Source organism: Myotis davidii, unplaced genomic scaffold (assembly GCF_000327345.1).
Source record: "Myotis davidii unplaced genomic scaffold, ASM32734v1 scaffold18, whole genome shotgun sequence".
Classification (NCBI taxonomy): Eukaryota; Metazoa; Chordata; class Mammalia; order Chiroptera; family Vespertilionidae; genus Myotis; species Myotis davidii.
The window spans coordinates 2,609,317-2,634,397 of record NW_006292696.1 but is presented as its reverse complement, the minus strand read 5'-3'; the positions used below and the strand labels follow the sequence as shown (position 1 = coordinate 2,634,397).

General features: G+C 45.9%; 1 protein-coding gene across 2 annotated transcripts in view; it reads left to right on the top strand.

The window, feature by feature from the left end:
- Window positions 1-25,081, top strand: part of GLRA1 (glycine receptor alpha 1) — a 63,417-nt gene that overhangs the window by 19,601 nt on the left and 18,735 nt on the right. For both annotated transcript variants that reach the window (XM_006766277.2, XM_006766276.2), the window contains exons 2-3: window positions 12,432-12,559; window positions 17,735-17,802. In XM_006766277.2, coding sequence (XP_006766340.1) covers window positions 12,432-12,559; window positions 17,735-17,802 — 196 coding nt within the window. The remainder of the gene's footprint in view (window positions 1-12,431; window positions 12,560-17,734; window positions 17,803-25,081) is intronic.

The following is a 25,081-nucleotide window of genomic DNA, read 5'->3' as shown; positions in this document are numbered from 1 at the left end:
TCCCACAGGCTTCACTCACACGTCTTCTCCTACATTCTCCTCTGTAAATACTCCTTGCAGAAGCTTATACTAAACCACAGAGCAGCAGGAACTTACAACAATGCATGTTCGAGTTGAGTGAGCTTTTCTAGCACATTTGAACAGCTGCTCCAAACCTTATGCCAAATTCTACCTCATTTAGATTTGTGTATCCACTCCGCCACCTAAGCACCTTGATTAGGCTTTTAACCTCTCCAGGCATCAGTTTCCTGATCTGAAAAATAGACAAGACAATGGTACCTACTTCATAGAGTTGTCGGGTGGATTAGTAAGCAGGTGTGGAAAAGCTCGGTGCATGGCACCTAGAGATCAGTCGTTGGTAGTGATTGCTATTATTGCTAGTTCATCTCTAAGTCTGTTTCCTCGTCTATAAAATGAAGAGGATGCCAAAACCGATTTGGCTCAGTGGATAGAGCATCGGCCTGCGGACTGAAAGGTCCCAGGTTCGATTCCGGTCAGGGGCATGTACCTGGGTTGCGGGCACTTCCCCAGTGGGGGATGTGCAGGAGGCAGCTGATCGATGTTTCTCTCTCATCGATGTTTCTAACTCTCTATCTCTCTCCCTTCCTCTCTGTAAAAAATCAATAAAATATATTTAAAAAAAAAATCAAGAGGATCATCCCCACTGACATTACAGTCTTAATTCAGTCATTCATTTACTAAAATAGCAGGTGCTCAATAAATGTCTTTTTTTTAAATGCACACGATGATCAGGTCCCATAATTCTAAGACTCTTCTCCCTACTTCTTCCCCAAGACTTTGTAACCTGCTGTGTGAAACAAAGAAGTTCCAATCCACTGAGCAGAGCTGCAGCTTTCTGTCTTGAGGACTCAGGGAATCAACAGAGGGCCAGGCTATTTAGAGCTTGATTAGAGCCCCAAGCTTCCGTAAATTCTGTATTTACATGCAAATACCCACTTCAGCTAAACCCTCTCAGCCCACAGTTAAGTGTTCTCTTTCTGAAAATTAGTCACTCAGTTTATTTATTTTTTATATTGATTTTAGAGAGAGGCAGGGAGGGAGACAGAGAGAGAGAGAAAAACACTGATGTGAGAGAGAAACGTCAGTAGGTTGCCTCCTGTATGCACCCCAAACGGGAATCAAACCTGCAACTTGGGTATGTGCCCTGACTGGGAATCGAACGTGCAACCTTTGGTGTTTGATTCCTAGTGTACAGGATGATGCTCCCACAGACTGAGCTGCCCAGCCAGGGCTAGTCAGTCAGTTTTTTAAAGACAGCTTCAGATTTTAATCCAAGTGGCTCTTTCTACAATCTAAAACCATTTTTCCTCAGTGCCCAGTGAGAAGGATTTATTTTCTCAGCATTCTCCTTTGAATCAGTCTCTTGGATCCTTGAAGACCACACACATGGTCTTCACTTTATGAAAACATGTTTTCTCTGGGATAAACAGCCCGTTTTGCTGATGCATTTCCCATGGGTTCATTGCAACCTGGCTTGGTTTTCACCGTAGGTTTGAACTAGTATAGACTTGGGAGGGGAAAAGATATGTGTTTTTTTAATAGGGTCTGGATTCAAGCACTTACTTGTCTTCACATAGGTTTTTCTCTATTAGTTTCAGAGCTCGTGGAAAGCAAGGGTTATGACATACTAGAAGCCTGGTGCACAAAATTTGTGCATAGGAGGGAGTCCTCTCAGCCCAGCCTGTACCTTCTCCAATCCGGGATCCCTTGAGGGATGTCCGACTGCCAGTTTAGGCCTGATCCCAGGCCTGACATCCCTGTCGGACATCCCTCTCACAGTCCTGGACTGCTGGCTCCTAATCGCTCACCTGCTTGCCTGCCTGGTCGCCCCTCCCTGCCTGTGTGGCTGCCTGATCGCCCCTAACTGCCCCCCCCCCGCTAGCCTGATTGCCCCTCACTGCCTGTGTGGCGGCCTGATCGCCCCTAACTGCCCCCTCCCTGTTGGCCTGGTTGCTCCTAACTGCCCACCCCTGCCACCCTGGTCACCCCTCACGGCCCCCACACTGGCCTGGTTGCCCCATGCAGCCTGCTGTTCAGTCGTTTGGTCATCCCTCACTAACCCCACTGCCAGCCTGGTCGTAGGCAGCCATCTTGTAATGGTGTGAGGGTTAATTTGCATATTACCTCTTTATTATATAGGAGTCTATTACTGATAGAGATAAGAGAGAAGTCTGTGGGGTCAGGGGTAACTGGATATGTTACTTAACCTCTATGACCCTCAGTTTCTTCATCAGTAAAATGGGAATAATGATACCCAACCCATAGGATTACATTCAGGATTAACTATTGCAGATAAAGCTTTTAGTGTAATGCCTGGTACTGTGTAAGCACTCAGTGAGGGCTAGCTGGTTTTATTTTATCATTTATATTCTGTTCAATCACCTGGTTTGATCTCTGACATACAGTAGGCAGCCATGATTATTCTGGATAAATAAGTAAATAAATGAAGTAATACATTAATCCTATCTCCAATGAAATGAGGACTGTCTCAACATGCCTAGTGAGTGGAAATAAACTCTTTTTCTGAGAATAAAAAGAGTTTATCTCCACAGCATCTGTAAAAGCACTATGAGCTTTTGCCATTCAAACAACATCTGCAAGGCGCTGGCCAGGTATCTCAATTGGTTAGAACATCATCCCAATATGCCAAGGGTGTGAGTTATATCCCCAGTCAGGGCACATATAAGAATCAACCAAGGAATGAATAAATAAGTGGAACAACAAATCGATGTTTCTCTCTTTAAAAAAAAAAGCCACCTACAATTGGTAAAGGCAGGTTGTATTTTAAAGATGAGTGAACTGAGATGGAGAAAAAGAAAATGAAAGGCAAACTGATTGCAGAGAAATTCTGAGAGACGATTTAATAAATAGCCAAGAAGGGCTCACCCTCCCCCTTCCAGTCGTTTGGGAATGAATTGAAGATAGTCGAGCGGAAGACGCCCCAAAGCAAATCTGGAGACCTTGGTCACATTCTGGCTCTGCCACCCGAGACCTTGAGCAGGTCTCTTAACCTTTCAGGTGAGCCTCGGTGTCAGCACCTGTCCATGGGGATGCTGCCAGGGGATGGTATGAGGATCAAACGCAGTGATGGATTTGGAAGTGCCATATAAACCGAAGGCGTTATCGGTGTGCATGTGATCATAGCATTGTTCTCTGCCCATAGTTTCCAGTTCCTGGAGCCCCCTGAACTCTCACTTGCAGCTCTGAAGAGCCGTGCAAACGTTTCTATTGTGAACTAGTGCAGGTCCTCAGAGGGACTTTGTAAATCACTAGCACTTGGAAGAGTCAATAGAGTATAGTGGTTAATAGTGTGGGCTTTAGAGACCAGCTGCCCGGGGAGCTCTGCCATTTACAAGCTGTACAACCTCAGCTAAACCTCTAAAAACGCAAGTGTCGCCGTTCTCACCTGTAATGTGGAAGCAACAATGTCATCTTCATAGGAATGTTGGGAAGATTAAATGCAGTGACATATCTAAAGTACCCAGCACACAGTTAGTATTAAGGGAATGGCAGCTATTGCTATCATTAGCTAATATCATGTCTGTATCTGTTTTCATCCTATTATTACTTCTCCTCAATATTTATACTCCCAAGTCTCTGCAACCTCAAATAACCAATCCCTGCTGATTAATGCAATCTTTTTTCCCCAAACTTTTTGTCCAGAAGCCCTGAGCTCCATTCTCTGTAAAGAGGTACTTTCCCAGTGAGATTTATCTGATTAAAAAGAAAGCGGCATTGAAGGTAATGAGAGCCATTTGCTCTCCTGTCCAGCTCGTGGGATGCATGCTGATGATGCGGGGCCTGCTGAGAGCTTTGACTCCAGCGGAGTAACCCCCGCAGGCCTGCTCTTCAGCATCCAAGCCTCTGAAGAATCCCGCGGGACTGCTCGCATTGTAACTCAGGGGTGGGGAACGTCAGGCCTCTGGGCCATATAAGACCCACAAAATCATTTGGTCTGGCCCTGCCAAAGTATTAGGGGTGAGTTAATTAAATGTTTGACCAAATATAGCAGGCTAATTTTTAAGTTGATAATTTTGTATGGCCCTTGAATGATGTCATAAATATCTAAATGGCCCTTGCCAAAAAAAAAGGTTCCCCACCCTGATCTAATCTGGGGGCCTTCTTGATGTCCACAGGCTTAAGCCAAGAAAGTCAGTCAAAAAATGTCCCCAAGTGAGACATATAGGGATGGCCAGGGCCACATGAGATGGTCATTGTAGAAATAACTAGCGACCTAGATGGGGAGGAGTGTAAGGTTCCTGAGCAGACATAGGTGTCACCTGGCCCGTTAGCCTGAGTCCTTCTGTGAGAGGCTGTGGATGCTCCTAAAAGAAAAGGGATGGCTTCGTTTCCTGTTTTCCTGCCTTGGATTTTCCCAGAGGACATCAGGTATTTCCCGCAGGGACTAACGAAAGGGGCAGAATATGGGGCTCTTTACTCCAGTCAAATCACATCACCGATGCCAAGCCCCTGCGCGGCTGAGTTCAACCTCCTCTGGAATACAAGGTGTATGTCACCCATTTAACAAATATTTATTGATCCCTGAGCATGTGCCAGGCTCCGTGCTTCATGAAAACCATATTTATTAAGAGCCTGGAAAGAAGCTTGCCAAAATCATTCTTTCGGGGTCTTGTCTACATGACACCTGATCACCTCAATGCCAAGGGGAAGGAAGGTCAGAGAGCTGACGGCTGAGCCAAGGACTGCCACGCACACAGGGGAAGGAGAAGTGAGAAAAGAGAAAACATCGACATGACTTAACCAAAGCCGTGTGGTATGCCAGAGCTACATCAAGACACGCATCTTCTGTCTCAATTTTATTGTAAAATGGGGACAGACGTCCCTACCTCACCTGCTGTTTGGCAGGACAAAATGATAAGATATGTAACGGTGTTTTTTGCCACCAAACAAGAAAATCTCATTTTTGGAAATAAAATGAGAGGCTGTGGGAAGTAGAAACTCCTCTCCAGCTAAATACATGGCATTATCTACAGGAAATCCTACCCTCCATGACTGGGTTTGAGGGTCTACGATTTTGTAGCAGGACTGGGTGAGGCAACTGAACCAGGGCACAGCATTTAAGGTGGCATTCCTTCTCGAGGCCCTCCGAGTGCAGAGCTGCCACTTACGCAACCCTGAGAGTGAGTGCCTCCTTAAATTTTGCTAGGCACCTCCTTCTCCTCACCCTGCAGCTGGTCCTGCTTGGTGGGGAACAGCCACTAAAGCAGGAGAGTCAGGGGCTAGAAAGCTAGCCGGCAGGGCAACTGGAAGGAGCGATAAGGAGCGTGAGAGATCCCTGGAGATCACACTTCCCTGGGGGCAAGGGAAGAACCAGATGCAAAGTTCCAAGGTTTTATTTTACTATGCATGTGATTTTTACCCAGAAAAAAGTTCTTTATAGAAGGCAGATAGAGCTGTGGGAGGTGGGAGGTAAGTGAGGAAGGAGGGAGGATGTCTTGGTCCCTGGGAGAATTGGGCTCAGAGCGTGACAACTGTGACATTCCCAGGGTGCTTAGCAGATCACGGAATGAGAGTAATAAAATGTCAGGCCTAAGCATGTCACCCTAAGCCCCTTCCTGCAATCAGATAAAATCCAAATTGCACAGCTGGCCGGGGGAAGCCAGATGTTGACCTGAGGATGCAACTACTTCCAACCCTACAGGAAAAGCTGAAAGTACCAAGCAGGGCTCGTGCTGCCCAAAACTCAAAAGTCCCTGGGTGTCAGAGCCAGGGACAGGATGCTGGTCCGGCCCATAAGGCCAGAGAGTGCTAGCTTCACTCAGCTCCACCCTCCCCAGGAGCCTAGGTCACCAGAGTCTTCCCACCACCTTTCCCCAGGACAGCCCATGGGCAGCAGAAAGCTTTCTCTCCCAAATACACAACAGGAACATTGCCAAATGCTGGGTCTTTCTAAACGTGAGCAAAGACTTAATAAAACTCCGGAAAATTACCTGATCTGTCCCCGCCTCCCTCCTCTGAACTACCATGGCAGTCCAATTATGCCCCCGAGGCTGGGTGGCAACTTCTTATAATTGTTTCTGTGCCTCATCTATTCTACCTGCTGGACTATAAACAATCAGAGGGCAGAGGCTATTCATCAACAAATGATGACTGCTGCTGCACACCAGGCACTGAACAAGACAGACTCAAACTCTGCCCACATGGAGGCGGAGGCATACTTATCGGTGTCTCCCCCATGGTGTCTCATGCGTGCAGTGGGTGCTTAATCCATCAGGATCAGAGGCTTTTTGAGCAAGGGGGCCCGTAGAAATGAGACAAGCCTCCATTCTGCAATGTAGTCCCTTGGCAGAGAGTGACAACCATCCTGCTACCCTTCCCTGCTGGGATGGACCCCACAACGCTTCTCTAGGCAGCCACTGCCAGAATGGAGTGGGCACACAAGGTAAAACTGTCCTCTGCGCCTGACCTAATCTTGAACTTCCACTTCATAGAAGAAGAAACTGAGGACCATCTGGGAAAAAGAATTAGCCCAAGACCACACAGAAAGCTAGAAATAGAGCCAAGGGGTTCTCAGCCCCACTTTAATGTGTTCTGCTCTATTCCACAGTGACCTTCATAACTGTGTATTAAGTAAATGCCCATGAAACACAGGGCTGACCTTCAAATGACCTTGACTAGTTGACCAGGTGATTTCTACACAAAATAAGTACCAGTTCATTGAACTACCTCTCTGCCCCAGCACAGGAAACAGACACTCTAGCCTCAGTCAGAGGGCAAGTTGCAGGGAAGGTGTCTTTGGAGGTGTCTTTGGAAGGCCCATTTCCCAAGCTGGGCCAGGCCACACCTCACTGTAACCAGAAACTGAGAAAATGGATGGATTGTTTTTACTGCAAAGGGATTAAGGAGGGATAATCTTCCTTGAACTCTCAGACCCATGGTAAGGCAGAGAACTAGGTTCCAGCCCTACTACTTCCAACCGCACAGACAGCGTTCCATCCTCACCTCTTATCCTTGCTCTCAACCTCTCTCTCTCCTCTCTCTTTCTTTCCTTCTCTCCCTACTTTCCTCTCTCAATACACACACTAAACATTCAAAGTAAACATTATTACATAAAAGGGTACGGTGTCTTTTTTTTTAGTTTTATTCATTTCAAACAGGCCGGATCTGGCCCGCGGGCCGTAGTTTGCCCACGGCTGCACTAAACTTTCTGTTCTCCAAGCCCTCTCTTGCCTCTAGACTTTACATGTGCTGTTCCTTCTACCCAAAACACTCTTCCTCCCTCTTTCTTCCAGGCCAACTTCATTCCCAGCCTTCAAGTTTTATTGTAAAATGCCACTTTCTCCACGTGCCTTTTGGAAACCCCCACACTTCCACCAAGTGCAGTCGGTGCCTATCCTCTGTGCTCACTGCCATATCTCAAACACCTCCACTTTCTCATTTGCCTCTTCCTCTCCCCACCCCCATCTTCCTTCCCTTCTAAGTCGGCACCTCCAGCTTCCTCCCCAGCTCTGCCTGTCCCTCCCTTGGTTATCCTCAGCCACCTACGCTCTGTCTTTGGCTTGCCTTTCCTCTCCTTTCTCACCCCTGAGCTCCTGACTTGTCTGCCCATGGTGAACTGCAGAGATGGAATCTGATGGGGGGCCCTCTCTGCTAACCCAGGTGGTTCTTGTAGGTGTGGTGCCATGCAGGGTGTGATTGAAACTGTTTCTCCCCAATATCATTGCGACCCCAGCTCATTTGAAATTCAGATTGACAGCTCCATATTGATTCCCTATTTCCAACTGGTGTCGCAACTGAAGAATGAGAATCTAAGCATTGATCTGGCCTTTCTTCCAACAAATCCCTGAAAAATGAGTTGGTCCACTGGGGAGAAATCTTGAGACTGGATGGGGAAAAACCAAGACATGAACACGCTCAGATTCCCACAAAGGAGTTCTGACAAATTCAAATCCCAAGACCAGATGTGTAAAAAAGAAAGAATATTGTAGACTAATAAAATGATGCTTTAGGGCCAGTAGGACTCAGAGATTATTCTAACCCCCTCATTTTATAGCTTGGGAAACTGAAAGCAAAAGGGGGAGTGACTCACAGGAGGTCACAGAGGAGGTCCTTGCTGGGCTGGTGTGGCTCTGGTTGGTTGAGCTCCATTCCATGCACCAAAAGGTCACCAGTTCATTTCCAGATCAGAGAACATGCCTAGTTTCAAGCTTGATCCCTAGTAGGAGGTGTGAAAGAGGCGGCTGATCCATGTCTCTCTCTCTCTCTCTCTCTCTCTCTCTCATCTATAAAAAACATTTTTTTAAAAATCAGAGGTCCTTTAAGTACCTAAGTCTCCTGGGGTGACAAATCCCCTAACTGAATGGTGATAGTTTACCTCCATCCAGTCAGCCGCCATCATAAGCCTTCTCTGCAAAGAGCAGAACACTTGGTCCCAGAAGACCTCACTGTCTTTCTGGAAATTACTATAATCAAAACTGTCTAAACTAAGTCTGATTCACGACATTGCATTGCAGTAATCCCTGAAACAATTTGCATCTCTTCCAAATACTTGTACAGGGTCAGCAAATCCTAACAATCACATGTTTCATGGCTTGGCTCCATCCCCAGCTTCTCTGTCCAGTAGCTGAGTCTATCAGCAGATGTCTGCATTCAGCACAGGTAGTGGTTCCAACTGTGCGGCAAGGGCCTGTTAATGCCTGTTTACTCTGCACAGGTGCACAGAGAACAGATTTACTACAGGGGGGCTTGAACTAATTCTGTGCACAGTATCTAAAGATAGACAGAAAGGTACAATGGTTGTCAAGTGGAGGGGTGTGGCTATTTTGACATTAAAATGGAGCCTTTGTAATTCACAAAGAATTGGGGAAATTTCGGACAGGGCAGTAAGAGGTAGTCCTGTTGGCAATCAACAGCATTTACATTAAATTTTAAACCTCTGTTCTCCTTTTGTTTTCACTGTATTCACTACCATGGTTATTTTTATTATGGCAAGTAATACTGGTTGTTCATTTGTGAGTGGTGTAATATAAAGTCCCCTTTTTTACAAGGGTAGTTTTTTAAAAAGCAAGGCAATTTAGAAACCACTGTTACATGATACATGGAAGGGTATGGACTAGAGAACCCCAAAGTTTCAAAGACTTCCGTCAATCACTTTGCAAAACAGAGGCTCATTTGGTAATTCACAGCAATTTCTCCTCCATTTTTAGGTGTGATAAATCCAGAATTGTATACATAGGGTTGCTGGAAGTCAGACACATGTTTTGATTTTCTTGGATGTAATAGAATATAACAACCTTCAAAAACAATTAGAAATAATAGTGGCTACCATGATTTATCCTCTTCACCATTTATAAAAGGCTTTCCCATACATGGTACCATTGGGTGAGTCAACACTTGAAAATTTGTGCTCTAATTCCTTCTCTCATTAAAGTGTTGTGTGACCTGAGGCCAGTTACCTAACCTCTCAGAGTCTCCGTCCCCTCCAGTTCAGCTCACCCCTCCAGTGAGTCTGTACCAGGTGACCAGGCTGCAAGTACCTTGCAGACACTCAAGCTCAGGTAACCAGAGGACTCTTCAGCACTGGGGAGGATTCAGGTATTAAATGGCACATTTTGCTAATAGCAAATGGTGAGGAATAATTTGGGGTGAATTCATTCTCTCACTGGGCCACCTAATAAGATTCAGGCTTATGAAAGAGGCCTAAGGGCCATGAGATCGCCTGTGCTCTAGTAACTGCTGGGAGGGAGTACTATGTTCTCAAATCTTATTATCTGAGAGAGGGGCTGGACAGAGAACAGGAGCTTATGGAAGCTTCATAACTGCCACTCTTGGAGAGGTTCTAGAAGTGAATTATAGCCGCAGAAAAGTCGTAAATCACCAGCTGCCTGCTTGTGGTCCCCTTTGCTCACACCAGAGCCGTGGAGCAGCTGTGAGTCTGGTGCTGAACGGAGAAGAGGCTGGGAATGTGGTACTTACTACCTGTGGGCCATGGAAGGTACCTGGCAGCACTTCCCAGCCACGTGGGGTCCGTGGTGCAGCTGAAAGCAGTGGGACCCAAAGAAGTCCCCAGACTGGTTCTGAACTGCTTCACACACACACACACACACACACACACACACACACACACACACACAATCACACACACAGCAAGACAATATACTGAATTCTGCTCTGTTCCAAGAACTAGGTGTTGTTGTTTTTTACCTGTGCTACCTCAGCTACTCCTTGTATAAAACTAAAATGACATATGAGGCAACTAAAGTTCAGAGATGTTAAGTAACTTCCCCAAGGTCACACAGCTAGTATGAGACATCATTGATTCCAAATCACCCATTCTTTTCACTCCTTTTTGCACTATCCTATTTTACATATCACAATGCATTTGAGAAGCACACACATGCAATGTACACACCACATACATACATACACAAAGGCATCTTATACATTCATACCCTATAATTCATGTACATATACACACACAAAAATGCCCACACTAAATGTCACACTTAACAGCATACTTAACATGATCCCAGGTATTCACATTTTTGTATTCACATTACAAATCTATGTAACAGGATCCACTATTCATCCACAAACACCCCCAGGCACACTCTAATCCCCACACATCCATCCTCACCCACACAGCTATACACGTAACATGCATACACATCACACCTGAAAACTCATCCACTTCACACAAACTCACAAACATCCATAGTCACACACATGAAAATAGTAAAACGCATTTGTCCTGTCAATCAAAACTAGCTCTTCAGTCTATGAATAAGGGACCTCCAGATTATTATGCATTAGTGTCTACATCATCCTGGAATGCCTTCTAAATCTTCAAAGGAATCCCAGGCATTGCTTTCAGTAGTTTTTGATTAATGGGTATAATAGTCTAATCATTTTTAAATTGTTGATCCACATATGCATATTTACGAATATACTACTCGCCAGGATATTTGATTAAAGTAGCAAATTATTCAGTCACTCATTTACTGTGCAATTACTGAGCACCAATTATGTTTTTGAAACACCATCACGGACACAGTAGGAGATTAAAAGAACAAACAAACAACAAATAAAAGCACCATGACTCCTGGTCTTAAGACACAAACACAAGTAACTATACTGCGAGGTAGCATGGCCAGGACCTGCTGAGTGAGGGGTGTGCGAGGAGAGGGAGCCAAGGAGATAAGATGGCTGGGACGCTTCCAGTCCTAGAGGATGCCGAGATGTCGGGGCATCCAGCGACGCTGCGGTCTGGAGAAGCAAGTTTAGGAAGAAAGCTGTGGCATGCAGGGTGGGAGAGGAACCGGAGGCACAGACAGGATGTCTAGAGGGACACGCCCTGCAGGTGCCTGCAAACGAGGAAAGGGGCTCCAGCGAGAAGCTGGCATGGAGACCTTGATTTGAGAGTCCTCCATTAGAAGTGATCACTTTAACAGGACTGATGAGGTCAGAAAAGGAGCCCGGGCATGAACAAGAGGGGTGGAGAGCAAATGTTTGGGGAGCCAGTGTCCTAGTTGGCAAACACAGGCACACGTCTCTATACCTGCACTCCCTCTAAGGTACCAGCCCCTAGCTGGTGCCTAGCTCAGGGGTCTCCTGGTGGCATTTCAGGACTAGAAAAGCTCATTTGCACAAATGGTTGTCCTCCAACCCCGAGGCTGCCAATTTTGACTCCTCTAGAAATCTGCGCGCCTTTGACTGAGAGCAGCAGGTGGGGGGCCACTGTCCTTAGACCTCAGTAACTCTTGCTATGGTGTGAATAAGAGCCTGAAAGCACTTCGTTGAGTGGGAATGGGGGGCCAGTCCCTCCCACCAGCTGTGCCTCCATTTTCCCAACTGAGGTTTTCTAAAGTGTGTGTTTCATGAGATACTAGTCCCATACGTATATCATCTAAGCTTGTTACAGGCTCTGAGAAGACCTCGGGTAAAGATGCCTGTTTAAATTTGTGTTCCTGAATGCACTTGACTTACGCAACTTTTCTTTTTTTTCAACTAGTGACCAATTCTGAAGAGAAACTTTGGGGAAATCTGGGACTACTTGATCTCTAAGATTCTTTTGCTGTTGCATGGACCCATGGGGCGGGGCTCAGGCACCCAAAACACAGGGCTGGGCCTAGCAGGAGGTTAGCCCTGCAATCTCTTCTCCCCTCTCCCGGGAGACCTGCAGCCAAGTGTGATTGCTCTGATCCCCAGGCTGCAGCCTTAGAAAAGGCAGCAGCGTCTCAGCAGCGGTCAGACACTCGGCTGCCTGCCAGGATCCCTTGCCGGCTGATATTTGGGCTGGATAAACAATTTAGACACAGCCTTCCCTCATTAAGGACCCGTATTACGTATTACCTATTTCTCGGGTCTACGAGGGCGGGGCCAGGCTGGGATCTGACCACGCATGAGAAAGGGCCATCGTTAACCCTCTGCTCTCCTCTCTCCTTTCTTAGCCTTGCTGCTTCTAAGGAGGCTGATGCCGCCCGCTCCGCACCCAAGCCCATGTCTCCCTCAGACTTCCTGGATAAGCTCATGGGGAGAACCTCTGGATATGATGCCAGGATCAGGCCCAATTTTAAAGGTAGAGAAAACTTTCCTTCCAGATCCCCCGGCATCTGTTTTCCTAGATTAAAAGTAAGCAGCATGGGATTGGATGGTACATACATGTCAGGAGCCCAGGACTCCCCTCTGCCCTAGGCAGATGCCATTAATACGTTCGGACTGCTCCCCCACCACACCCACCCAAACCACGCTCAAACTTAACAGCCCCCTGGCTGCCAGGAATCTGTGAGTTGAAACCGACTTGCTACCTCTGGTATAACAGCCAGATAGATAAACCTGGCGTGTGAAGAAACGGGGTCAGGTTTGGTTCAGGCACAAACTCACTCTCTGAACTCTGATAAACCTCTTCCTCTCTCTGGGCCTCAGTTTCCTCCTCTCTGCAGTGATGAAGCTGGCTATCTGTGGGAGCTCTGGGGCTCCCACCATGTGCCCCCAAAGGGAGGAGCAGAGAGCATAGTGACCAAGACCACGCTGCTTCTCCCCGAACGGTCCACTTCTATTTGTTTTAGATAAGAGACATCCAACTGAAATTCACCTCCTGAAAAGGTCCCAGGAATTAACAAATAATTTTTGAAACTTTCTAGTCTAAACCAGAGTCACAATTTCAAATGCCTACAGGACTTAGGTAGGAAACTTCAGTGAGTGAGGGGAGCTAGGAGGAAGTCAATAGGGAGTGGTAGAGACTATGGAGAAATAGAGGTGCAGGCCCTCTAAAGGGGACAGCCTCTTCTTAGCCCCGCCCACAGTTACCCAACTGGAATGTAGGCCCCATGTTGCCAGGTCACCCAGTATTCCGAGAAGAGCCAGAAATGAAGATTTATGCAAAGTTTCCTGATTCCTGAAATATGTGCATTCAAACAGAACGTGTTTGTTGTGAGCCAAATATGCCTTCTGGGTAGCCAGTTTACAAACCCTCCCCCAGGTGACCGGAGGGCTTTCCTTTAGCTCTCACAGTTCTGGGAGATCTCAACAAGAGGGAGCCGGTTCCCGTGGGTGCCTTAGGAGGCTGTCCCCACCCGCCATTGCTGAGCAGAACCCCGCAGGTGCAGCCCTAGGACCTCCCAGGAGCCTGTGCTCACGGACCTTCCTCCCAGCACCCCTGCAAAAATCTTATTTCAAGCACCCACTGTCAGCCTCCTCATCGATCTTATTCCAGATGCCCTTCCTCACTACTCCTTCTAGCTCAAGTCCGAAACCAAACAAGGGAGATGACAGCTGGTACAGCTTCCTAGTACTTGCTCACTTTACCCCCATTCTCAGTGCTCTGCAGGTAGAAAACTGTCTGAGAGACGCACTGAGGTTTATTGGGGCCCACCTCCACCCTGCTTATCTCAAGGCTCCTTCGCTCCCCCAGCACTTTATTCCCAAGGCCACATCTTCCAGCGCTGTTAGCATAACCTTGGTCCTCTCAAGGACAGCTAAGTCAGGACCAAAGCTGCTGTCATACATAGCACTGGACCCAAGCCCTTCACCAGGGTCTCAATCTCAAACACCCAGAGGAACCAGACAGATATGGCACATGAGTGAGGCAGGAGGAACATGAGAAAAGAAAACTAGAGAACACAGGGCTTGTCTAAGGGCACCTACTTCCCAGCTCTGGCAGTAACTGCGTGGTAGAAACACAGGCCCTGGGATGCTGGCCCTCCAAGACTTGAGTCTGGGGTTTTGTGAAATCTTTGAGGTTGGCAGCTAAGTCACAAATTTTAGAAACGCCGTTGTCTAAATCAAACACATTGGAGAATTGACCATCAGGTTGTGTCCAGTTTTCAGGAATTCCAGTCCACTACGCCCCCTAGTGGACACTCTCAGAACTCCATACTGAGTGCCGTGGACTTGCTCTCCTGAGAAAAGAGGGACTCCTTTGTTGAATGTGTGTATGCATCCCAGGTTCAGGTGTTAGGTATCCTTTGTGCATACCACTGCACCTGGCACATAAAAGGCCCTCAATGAACCTTTTGTGAATGAATGAATGAATGAATGAATGAGCAAACGAACCAACAAATGTGCTAAGGTTTAGAGCAGTTAAATGACTCCTGAGCCATGCTGTCAAGGCTGTAGGGACTTGAACCCAGCTAGCTACTCTGACTCAGTTCTTTATCTAATGCTGGTCATTTATTCTTTTATTTACTGGCTTACTTACTTAGTGAACATCTTTAAGAAATAAAATTTCACCCAGACTATAAAACCACTGAATCAGGGCCCAGTCTCTCCCCACTCTGAAAGCCTTCCTCTAACACTTGGACCCAAAAACCTACAGATCTAGATCATCTTAGTCTCCCGACCCTGTGTCATCTCTAGCTCCTTCAGTCCCCTCCAAGTAGGGCTCTGAGCAAGGTGCAGCTTCCCGGAACCCAGCCTGGAGCTGGAAACAAGGCTTCTCTCTCTCTCTGGTGTTGAGGACTGAAACACTGGCATAAGGAGGGGACCTCCAGCCCCTGATGCCTATGGTCCCTTCACACTTCAACCCAGACACCAATAAGATTCCCCCAAAGCCCCACACAAACTACAGAGCTCCTGAGAAGGCCTCTGCGACCCCAACACAATAGGAAGAGGCCTGCGTTGTTCTAAAACGCCCGCTACTTACCTGATGCGTGTGACCCAGAGTGAGTCATTTGCCAGGCCTCTGTTTCCACATCTGCGAAATGATCCAGCAGCCAAGGCCCGTCCAGCTCTGATAGTCTGCATCTCCTCCAAGACTCTGTGTCGGACAATGGTTCCCAGGATCAGGGGCACAGCCTGATGCAAACACGTACACAAAAGGAAAATTAAACTTTAATATTTAATGAAATATATACATTATCCTGCTGCCGAAAGGCAGCCAGATTGTAATTTTCTTGAGGATAATTTCATTTCAGATGTATGTCAATGACTCTCACCTCCCCATGGGGTCTTCTGGGCCGGCGCCCTCTCGCACACATAAATCGGGACCTACTTTATAGGGGAATCACAGCGCCAGACACTGCAGGGGCTGGTGGGAAGTCTGTGCACGTGATTCAAGGCACAGGCAGTAACTCTTTGGGGCATCTTAATGGTATGAGGCTAAATAAAAGAAAAACCTGGGCCTGAGTCTAAATGAGAAAGAAAAAAAAATCTAATGGGCCTTCGTTTAGGTAGAAGTGACAAGGAGGCAGATGTCCTACTCAGCATAAGAGACATTTTTTAGCAGACAGAGCTATCACCATGGAACGGACCACTCAAGACAAAATGAGTTCCCACTACTGGGGGTATTCAAGCACTGAGCTTTGAGAGGGTAGCTGGTATAGCAGGTTCCTACACCTGGCTGCGCATGAGAGTCACCCAGGGAGCTCATTACAATATAGATTCTGGGCTAATCTCCAGAGATTTGGCTTCACTGGGTCTGGGGTTGGGCTGAGCAATCTGCAGTTTAACTAGTTCTCCTGGTGATGCTACCTCCAACAGCCCTGCCTGCATATCAGTTCGGGTGACCTTTAAGAAACCTCCCAGCCCTGAAGTCTTATAACTTGTTAGTAGAATGACTAGCTTCCATAAGGGAATTCCAAACCACTGGAGCACATCTGACTACCCAGATAAGGAGCTACTCTCCCAGATTGATGGGGAAACTGCAACCCAGAACAAGGAAGAGGCGGGCCTGAGGTGAAACAGCCAATGAGCACTGAGCTGTGTCCAAAACCCAGGGATCCTCACTCCCCTGGAGGGAAAACCTAGATTCTCACCACCAGACTGAGTCCCACCCTCGACACCAAGACTTCTGAAAAGAAGGAATTCTTGGCTGAGCTTGAGTGAAATGCTTGGGCTACTTTTTCAAGGGGGACAGAGAAGACATGGTAACAGGACACTAGGATATCTGCTTCCATCTTTCCACAATCAGAAAGTTGGATTCAAGTCTTGGCTCTACCACTTGCTGGCTAAATCAGCCCAAGTGAGTTGCTAAGACTCTCTGTGCTCCACCTGAACAGCAGGGACAGTAAGTTTGTCTTGCCTACCACAGGTCCTCATGGGGATCAACAAGAAAGTGGACCTGAAAATTTCACAAATAGCACATTGCAATCTTCATGTGCAGGATTATGACCTATAATCTAAGTCTTACCCACCTTCAAGGTCAGTTCAAGGTCATCACCTTCATGCGTTCTACCCTAATACCTCAGTCTCCAGGACTTCTCTTGTATCCGGGATCCTACTGCTTATGCCACTCTTAGCCACAGTCTCACATTTCTTTCTGGTTATTTAGGCTGGCCCTTTTGTCAGCTCATGTGGATGCCCAGTGCTTAAAACCCTAGATTCTGCCACTATATGACCTTGAGCATGCCACTTCCTTTCTCTCAACCTCATCTTTACCAGTACAGCCTTGAAGACCATTTGCTTTGGAATTAGACAAATCTGAATTCAAACTCTGACTTGTCCATTTACTAACTGTATGGCTCAGGACAAACAACCTCTCTGAGCCTCTGTTTCTTCATCTGTAAAATGGAGGTAATAACCATGCCTCCTTATGGAGTCACTGAGAGGATAGAAGGAGGTCCATGTTAGTAAAACTCAGCCCAGCAGCAAACCCTGTAATGCTCAATAAGTGCTAAGTATCTATAATTAATAGCATAAAATGAAGATATTTAGCTTCAACTGGACAGAAGTCCCTCTAGCAATATGATTCCAAAGAGCAAATATTCCTCCACTTCTCTATCTTTTGCAGCAGGATTCAAAAACCCTGCCTAGAAAGTATTTAACAAAGACTTATGGACTTCCCTTGAGGTTCCCTCTGGATTCCTCAGCTGGTAATTCCCATCAACACCCTTTCAAGCAATCATTCGTGGTTCGTAAGTTCAAGGCAAGGAACTCAGTGTTCTTTGTGATTCCCAAGATGGCCTCCAAATGTTGTAGCCGTAAATACATTTCAGCCACAAATTAGAAGGCAGCCGGTGGGGTTTGGGGAAGGGATTTCAACCATATGGCAGGAAGATGAATCATCCTGTGTTAATGAAAGTACATCCCAGCTCAGACACTGGTGCTCTGTACCTGGTGCTCACTCAGGGACCAGGGAATCTGGCAGAGTGGTGTGGCTGGGAGTCCCAGATGCTCGGGGGTGGGGTGGAGAACAAGCAAGGGGCTCCTCACCAAGGGGTGTCCATCCCTGAGGTCAGTGTTTCAGGCACGGGTCCTGTCCTGTGGGTTTCTTCATGGCTATGGAGCTAAAGCAGGTATCTCTCCTGATTGGCAGGTCCCCCGGTGAATGTGAGCTGCAACATTTTCATCAACAGCTTTGGTTCCATTGCTGAGACAACTATGGTGAGTGAATCAAAACACAAGCTGCTATTTCCTGTGGGGCATCTCTCTCTCTCTGAAATAGTTCCCCTCTGCATTGGGCTTCCCAAGGAGGTGGGGGATCTGGTGTGCTTGCAGGTTTCCGGTGGTATAGCAACGGAACATTTTTACTGCCCTATTCCATGTTTTAGGTGAGCACATATATCTGAAAATGGCCAAAGAGCCAGCAGGGCCTGCACATGCCAAACACTCAGGATTACAAAAACAACATCATATCAATGGGCTAAAGTTTTAGATGAAAAGAAAACGTAAAGACCTACTTGTAAAGTTCAAGTGCAACTGCGGAATAGCAGAAGACTGGGTACAGAGGCTGAAATGGATATGTTGGGTTGATTTTACTCTACTCTCTACTTTTGTATGTACTTAAAAAGTCCCATAGCCCTAACCAGTCTGGCTCAGTGGATAGAGCTTCGACCTGTGGACTGAAGGGTCCCAAGTTCGATTCCGGTCAAGGGCATGTACCTTGGTTGCGGGCATATCCCCTGTAGGGGGTGTGCAGGAGGCAGCTGATCGATGTTTCTAACTCTCTATCCCTCTCCCTTCCTCTCTGTAAAAAATCAATAAAATATATATTTTTTAAAAGTCCCATAGTAGAAAGTTTAAAATAAATTACACAAGAAAAAAAAAGGCTAGAAGGAAAACTACTAAAATGTTAAAAGCAATTATCCCTGTATCATAGACTGATGGATAATTTTATTTTCTTCTTTAAGCATTTCTATATTTTTTAAATTTCTACAAGGAGTAAATATTACATTAGTAATTATAAATAGATACAATGAAACTTTACATGTTTTTCTCACTCCTTGAAAACAAAAATAATCTATTATGCTTGTTTAGAAGAGAGTGATTTCACTTGTGAGAAAATAACAAAGGCCATTTATAGTCATCTCTTTATGCCCTGGCTGGTGGCTTAATTGGTTGGAGTGTTGTCTCACACCAATGTTTCTCTCTCTCTCTTCCTTCTTCTCTTTCTAAAATCAATAAATAGCCCTAGCCAGTTTGACTCAGTGTATAGAGCATCAGCCCAAGGACAAAAGGATGTCAGGTTTGATTCTGGTCAAGGGCATGTACCTGAGTTGCAGGCTCAATCCCAGCCCTGGTCAGGGCGGGTGTAGGAGGCAACCAATTGATGTCTCTCTCATGTCACTGTTTCTCTCTCTCTCTCTCTGTCTCTCCCCCTCCTTTCCACTTTCTTTAAAAATGAATGGAAAAAATAAAATCAATAAGCACATCTTCAGGTGAGGATTAAAATAAAGTCATCTCTTTATGAGCAGAGTAAGAAAAGCCAGTCACCAAGTACTACAGAGGGTACTTCCATAAAGTCCTCTAAAGCACCCAATTCTGGATGTCCACCCGTGCCAGGCTAGTTCAGGCTTCCAATGAGTCTTGTTCACATTACTGCAAAGGGTTGTCAATTCTCATAAGGGAGATAACTAGCAAGGCCCCCAGAGAGGAGATCAACGATCTTAGGCAGGAAATACAGGATTGGCAATGATGTGCTTGCAGGATTGGCAATGATGTGCTTCCTTGGGAGAGGTCCCCAGATGACACAATTTCCCCTTACTTATTAAAGTTAATCCAAAGTAGGAAGGAGTTGCCATTCTCCAGCTTGCACATCCACAGTACTGTGATTTTCCCCGCACTCGGTTCTTAATGACCTATATGTGTTTAATTTGCTTTGTAGATGATTTAGGGGGAGGTAAACAATCTAAAAATCTCAGAACTAGCGAAAAACTTAAGAAACCATCTAGGTCAGTTCTTTGTTTTACAGAAAGGAAATCTGATGACTAGTGGTAACATCACTTGAGCAAGGTCACGAGGTCACAGAGCATGGAATGGGTGCTCTCTGCAGCAGCCAAGGGTGACTCTCCCTTCAGCTCTTTCTCCCTCAGCTCCCACCAACAAAGCCATGTGAGCCACTTTCCCATCCGAGCCTCTTCCCTTGTCACTCAGAATACAATAGCAACAACCACACATTAAACGCCACTGTGTGCTAGGTAGTATGCGGAGTACTTCTGCATATACCCCCTCCTTTAGACTCACAACAGCCCCCCTGAGGCAGGAAATGTTATTCCCATTTTACAGATAAGAAAACTAAAGATCAGAAAGGTTTGGTCATAGGGACTTAGAGCTGAAAAAACCTTTTTTTAAAAATCCTCACCTGAGGATATTTTTCCATTGATTTTTAAAGAGAGTGAAAGGGAGGAGGAGAGACAGAAACATGATGTAAGAGAGACACATCAATTGGTTGCCTCCTTCATGCTCCCCTACCAGGACCAGGGATCAAGCCTGCAACCAAGGTATGGGCCCTTGACCGGTATCTAACCCAGGACCCTCCAGTCCGTGGGACCGAAGCTCTATCCACTGAGCCAAACAGGCCAAGGCCGAAAGGAAACTTATTGAACAGACATGTTTAGGCCCCAGTTCCAGGCCAGGGTTCTGCCTCTCCAATCACGTGAAGAGCAGTTGCGCACCCTGGGTCCCTGGTAATGTGGACGTATCTTGTGCCAGAAACTCCCCAGGTTGTGTCTGCTCTGCAGGAGCAGCAAGAATGCCAGCAGCTCTATAAACAGCTGGAGTGCCCGAGCTTGACTGTCTGCTTCCCAGGGCCTGGCCTTATTCACCAGACCTGAGAGCAGAGACAGGCAGCCAGCAAAGCAGCAATGGCCTCGATCCATTCCAGACCAGCGGAGGGCTGAGGCTGCCTGTCCTTCACCTGACCTTTCCAGGGACTCTCTTTAAGTCTGAGCAGCAAGACAAAGGTAGAAGTTGGAACAGAAGTGAATGAGGGAGAGGTGGGAAGGGGCTCCTGATCGAGAGTCTCCCTCCGGCAGTCTCCAAGAGCAAAATCGGGAGCTAGATTCTTCCGGGAACCACCAGCTTGTCTGGACACACGTACTATGAGTGTGCACTACAGCCTCTATGTTTCTGAGTAGCATACATGCACATGAGTGTATTGTGGGGTTGTTTGTACAAATGTGCACATAGGCATGTGCATATGTATATGCTAGTTTGAATGTATTTGCACATGTAATCTCAAAGGGAAATGTGTATGGCCATGCATAGGAATAAGTATGTGCGTTTCTGGTTATAAATGTACATGTGAATATGTATAAGTATGAATGTGCATGTATATGTGTATGTATATATGTAAAAATATGAGAAAGTATTTAACAGTGAGTGTACATGAATGGTACTATTTTCATTTATGTAATTGTGTGTAGACATTTGCAAATATATAAGCACATAGTGAAATATGCATCAGCATGAAGTAGCATATTATATGTGTATCTATGCATGTGCATGTGAATATATGTACAAATACATGTGAATAAGTGAAAGAGAATTTACATGTGAATAGGTATGTATGAGTCTGTCTATACATGTGCGCAGGTGTGCATGGGAGTGTGCACATATGGGGACACGTATATCGTTCAATTCATGTGGAACTATATGTAAACAAATGAGAGAGCATGTGTGTGTGTCTGTGTTTGTCTGTGTGTGTGTGTGTGTGTGTATTGGCTTCCTCTGGGCATGAATTCCAGTATTTCCATTATCAGGTCATAAGCTGCAGCCTCTCTTACCAAGGGTCGGACTAGCTTGGCTCAGAGCCAGGCACACTGGCCAGGACTCTGGGGATTAGTGACCGCCTATCCACGGTATGATTATGGACAGCAAAACTCTGGCACTTGGTTGTTATTACAACAAACCTTGTAATAAGTCCAAAAAAAGAAAGAGAGAAGTAGGAATGCAGACAAACAATCTAGTGTGCACCTGACTAGGTCCTCTCCTTGACTGTGCATACATTGTGGAGACACACACATCTCTGTAGAAATAGGATGGTGCAGTACAATTTGTGTTTTTCACTTCCATCGTAGCCTGAAATCTGTCCACATACTACATTCGGTCTACCTCATTCCTAACTTTCCACACACCACCAAATTTGGAAACATAATAGGTAATTACTAGTATTATTATATTCAATATATGACAAAACGACTTTAATCTATGTTTCCAGACTTTATGGCCTACCTGCAAAATTGCATGGTCTGACATCATTTCATGGTATTTAACCACCCTTCTCCTGATGGACCTTTAGGCTTATGTAGCTTTTCGCTATTACAAATGAATTTTCTTGTGCATAGCTCTTTGCCCATTTCCTTAGGATATATTCCAGAAGTGGAATTACTTTATCAAAAAAGCATGCACTTCATTTTATTATTTTGACAGATATTATTGCCCAACTAACTTCCAAATAAGTTTTAATAATTTACTGTCCTCCCAACAGTGTTCATTTCTCTTCACCCTTGCTAACCCAAGATATTACCATTTATTTTTTCATTTTACCAGATAAATTTTTTAATGGTACTTCATAGTCATTTTTAATTTTCACTTCAGATTCATAGTGAATTTGAGCATCTTTGCATATGTTTATTGGGCAGTTTGAATAATATCATAGGTTATTTTTTAACATCTATGTCCCTAATCCATTTGGTTTAGTTTAGTTTTCTGTAAAGTATTTGGTGGTGGTTTACTTTTCTCTGATTAGATAGTAATATTTCCAACATCATTCTTAAGTAGCCATTATTCCTCCACTGATTTCAAATGCTATCTTTTTCATAAAGTAAAGCCCCATATAAAAAATAAACAAGTAAATAAATCCCCATAGATACCTAGTCTGTTTCTAGTCTCCGTTTATTGCCCCACTGCTCTGTTTGTCTGTTTCTGCACCAATGCCACACTACTTTCATTACTCGGCTTCACATTATATTTCTATGCCTGGTAGAGATAGTCTTCTGTTGTTATTTTTTAAGGTTTTCTTGACTTTTTCAGCTCCTTTTCTTTCCCACATGAACTTTAGAATTAGCCTGTCAAAGCCTATAAAAATTGCCTCCAATTTTTGAGATAAAGTTTATAGATTAATTTGGGAAGAAGTGACATCTTAAGTATATTTTATAAACATGGTGCATCTCTCCATTTATGTAGGTATTCCCTTACTCTTTTCAGTAAAGCTGAAGAGTTGTTTTTTAAATATATACATCTCACATATTGCTTGTTAGGTTTATTCCTGGAGAGTCTGTGGGGTTGGTTGCTATTGTGGATGAGATCCTTTCTTATGGCTGATTTTCCCATGACACCCTCAGTCTTTCTACACAGTTAATGCTAGGTCACTTCTTATACTCATGGGTTGGGGGAATCCAAGAAAAATTATATTAAATGTCATCCAGGTTGATATGGTTCAATACTCAAAGCCTTGGTAAACTGGAGACTAAGAGAAGGCCATGGAGAGAGCTCTCAGAAATGCCACTAGAGTCTGTCACAGGCAGAAAGCGAAATCATAGGTGCCTGGTAGCATCTGCGGGGTGACTCTCTCCCAACAGCACCAAGGGAGGCATCACCAGCATGCGTTTAGGACAGCCCAGGGGGCGCTCTATCAGATCAGATTCAGCAAGGCTGACTCGTGACACTCAAGCCCACAGAAGACTGAAGCGGGTGAGACTGCCAGGTCATTTTCATTTACGACAGATCTTTCCATTCTAATTAGACTGAGGAATGCTCTCGTCCTCCATGAACGCGCACCCTGGCCACTCTTGAATATTAGGGGAGCCAATCAAAAGTTGTTCTGATGTACCTGGAACTGGAGAAAAAGACAGTCTTGAAGGAATTCTCAGCAGACCTTTTTAGAGAGAGGTCTAAGACACCTTCCTCGCCTCGCCACACATACCCCTTCCTTCTGATGACAGCATTCCAGTGTCCTATTCCCCAGGTGCTGCTGCCAGGTTGCTGCTCCTCTACCTACCCTTTCTTATCTATCTATATAAAAGCCTAAGTGACCATTGAAACTGAACAGACGACTGAACAGGCTGTGTGGGGCAACCAGGCCCACAGGGCGGTTGGTGAGGGGTGACCAAACAACCAGGTCATGGGGCGACCAGGTCGGTAGGGGGTGCAGTTGGGGGCAACCACGCTGGTGGGGAGGGGCTGTTGGGGGTGATCAGGCCAGCAGGCAGAAGCAGTTAGGGGTGATCAGGCAGGCAAACAGGTGAGCGGTTAGGAGCCAGCAGTCCAGGATTGTGAGAAGAATGTCCGACTGCCGGTTTAGGCCCGATCCCGGGGATCGGGCCTAAACCGGCAGTTGGACATCCCCGGAGGGGTCCCAGATTGGAGAGGGTGCAGGCTGGTCTGAGGGAACCCTCCCTGCCTCCCCCCCACCCACGAATTTCGTGCACTGAGCCTCTAGTACTACTTATAAATGTCTCCCACATGTTTGTAAAATAGTTCTCTAAACAAGACACAATCAAATCAATTCAGGTTCCACTTACTAAATCACAACACATGCCAGTCCTCAATCATGGCGACTGCACAGAGGTCCCTGTGATTGATGCTGAACCTCACCCAACTCCTCTCCTGCACACTCATCTCTGCTGTTAGTTTAACTCTCAGAGAGCAACCTTGCTTTCCATATTTCTACATTTGTTAGCGTCTCACTATGGTGCCTGGACTGCCAACACTGTCCTTTTTCCAGGTTAGCATCCGCCCTTCAATTTGCAACCTTTGGCAACCAGTTATGAATCCATCTCACTGCTTAACAGGCCAGTGCAAAGTTCCCCGCCTGACACTATCAGGATATGTATGAGCCAACCTATCTCACGAGTTCAGTGGGACACAATGCACTATGTCTGTCTGCTACCCACTCCTGGATTCATACCTCTGCTCTAGCACCTACCAGCTATGGAACTTTGAGCAAGATGCTTAACCTCTGTCTAACCTCTCTGAATTTCAGTTTCCTGCCCTTTAAAAGGAGTGTAATAATTCCCAGTGTGTTGGGTTGATGAAAGGTTTAGAGATAGAATGTATATCAAGTTCCAGCAAGTGTTAGACACCCAATAAAAGTAGCTACTAATAGCATGTTCACGTAATTATTAAACTCATGTTGGGCTTTAGTGATCCCCTAGAGACAAACAAAGATGCTCAGCTCCACTGGTCCAAACCATCTACAGTTCTTTACAACAAATGTAGCTCTGATTGTGTGAGATCCAAATGAGAATGCACAGGCAGGGTGGTGACTTAGGAGAGTTCAGGGCACAGAGCAGGCATCCGGAGCCAAGGAGGCAATGAGTCAGGATCTGGGGAGTTGCCAGTACTGGACTCCAGTGTAGAGCAGACAGTGGGTCAAATTGGAGGGCCAGTGCAGGAATGAGTAGGAGTGCCAGTGAACTGCTGGACCTGGGACAGCAGCTTT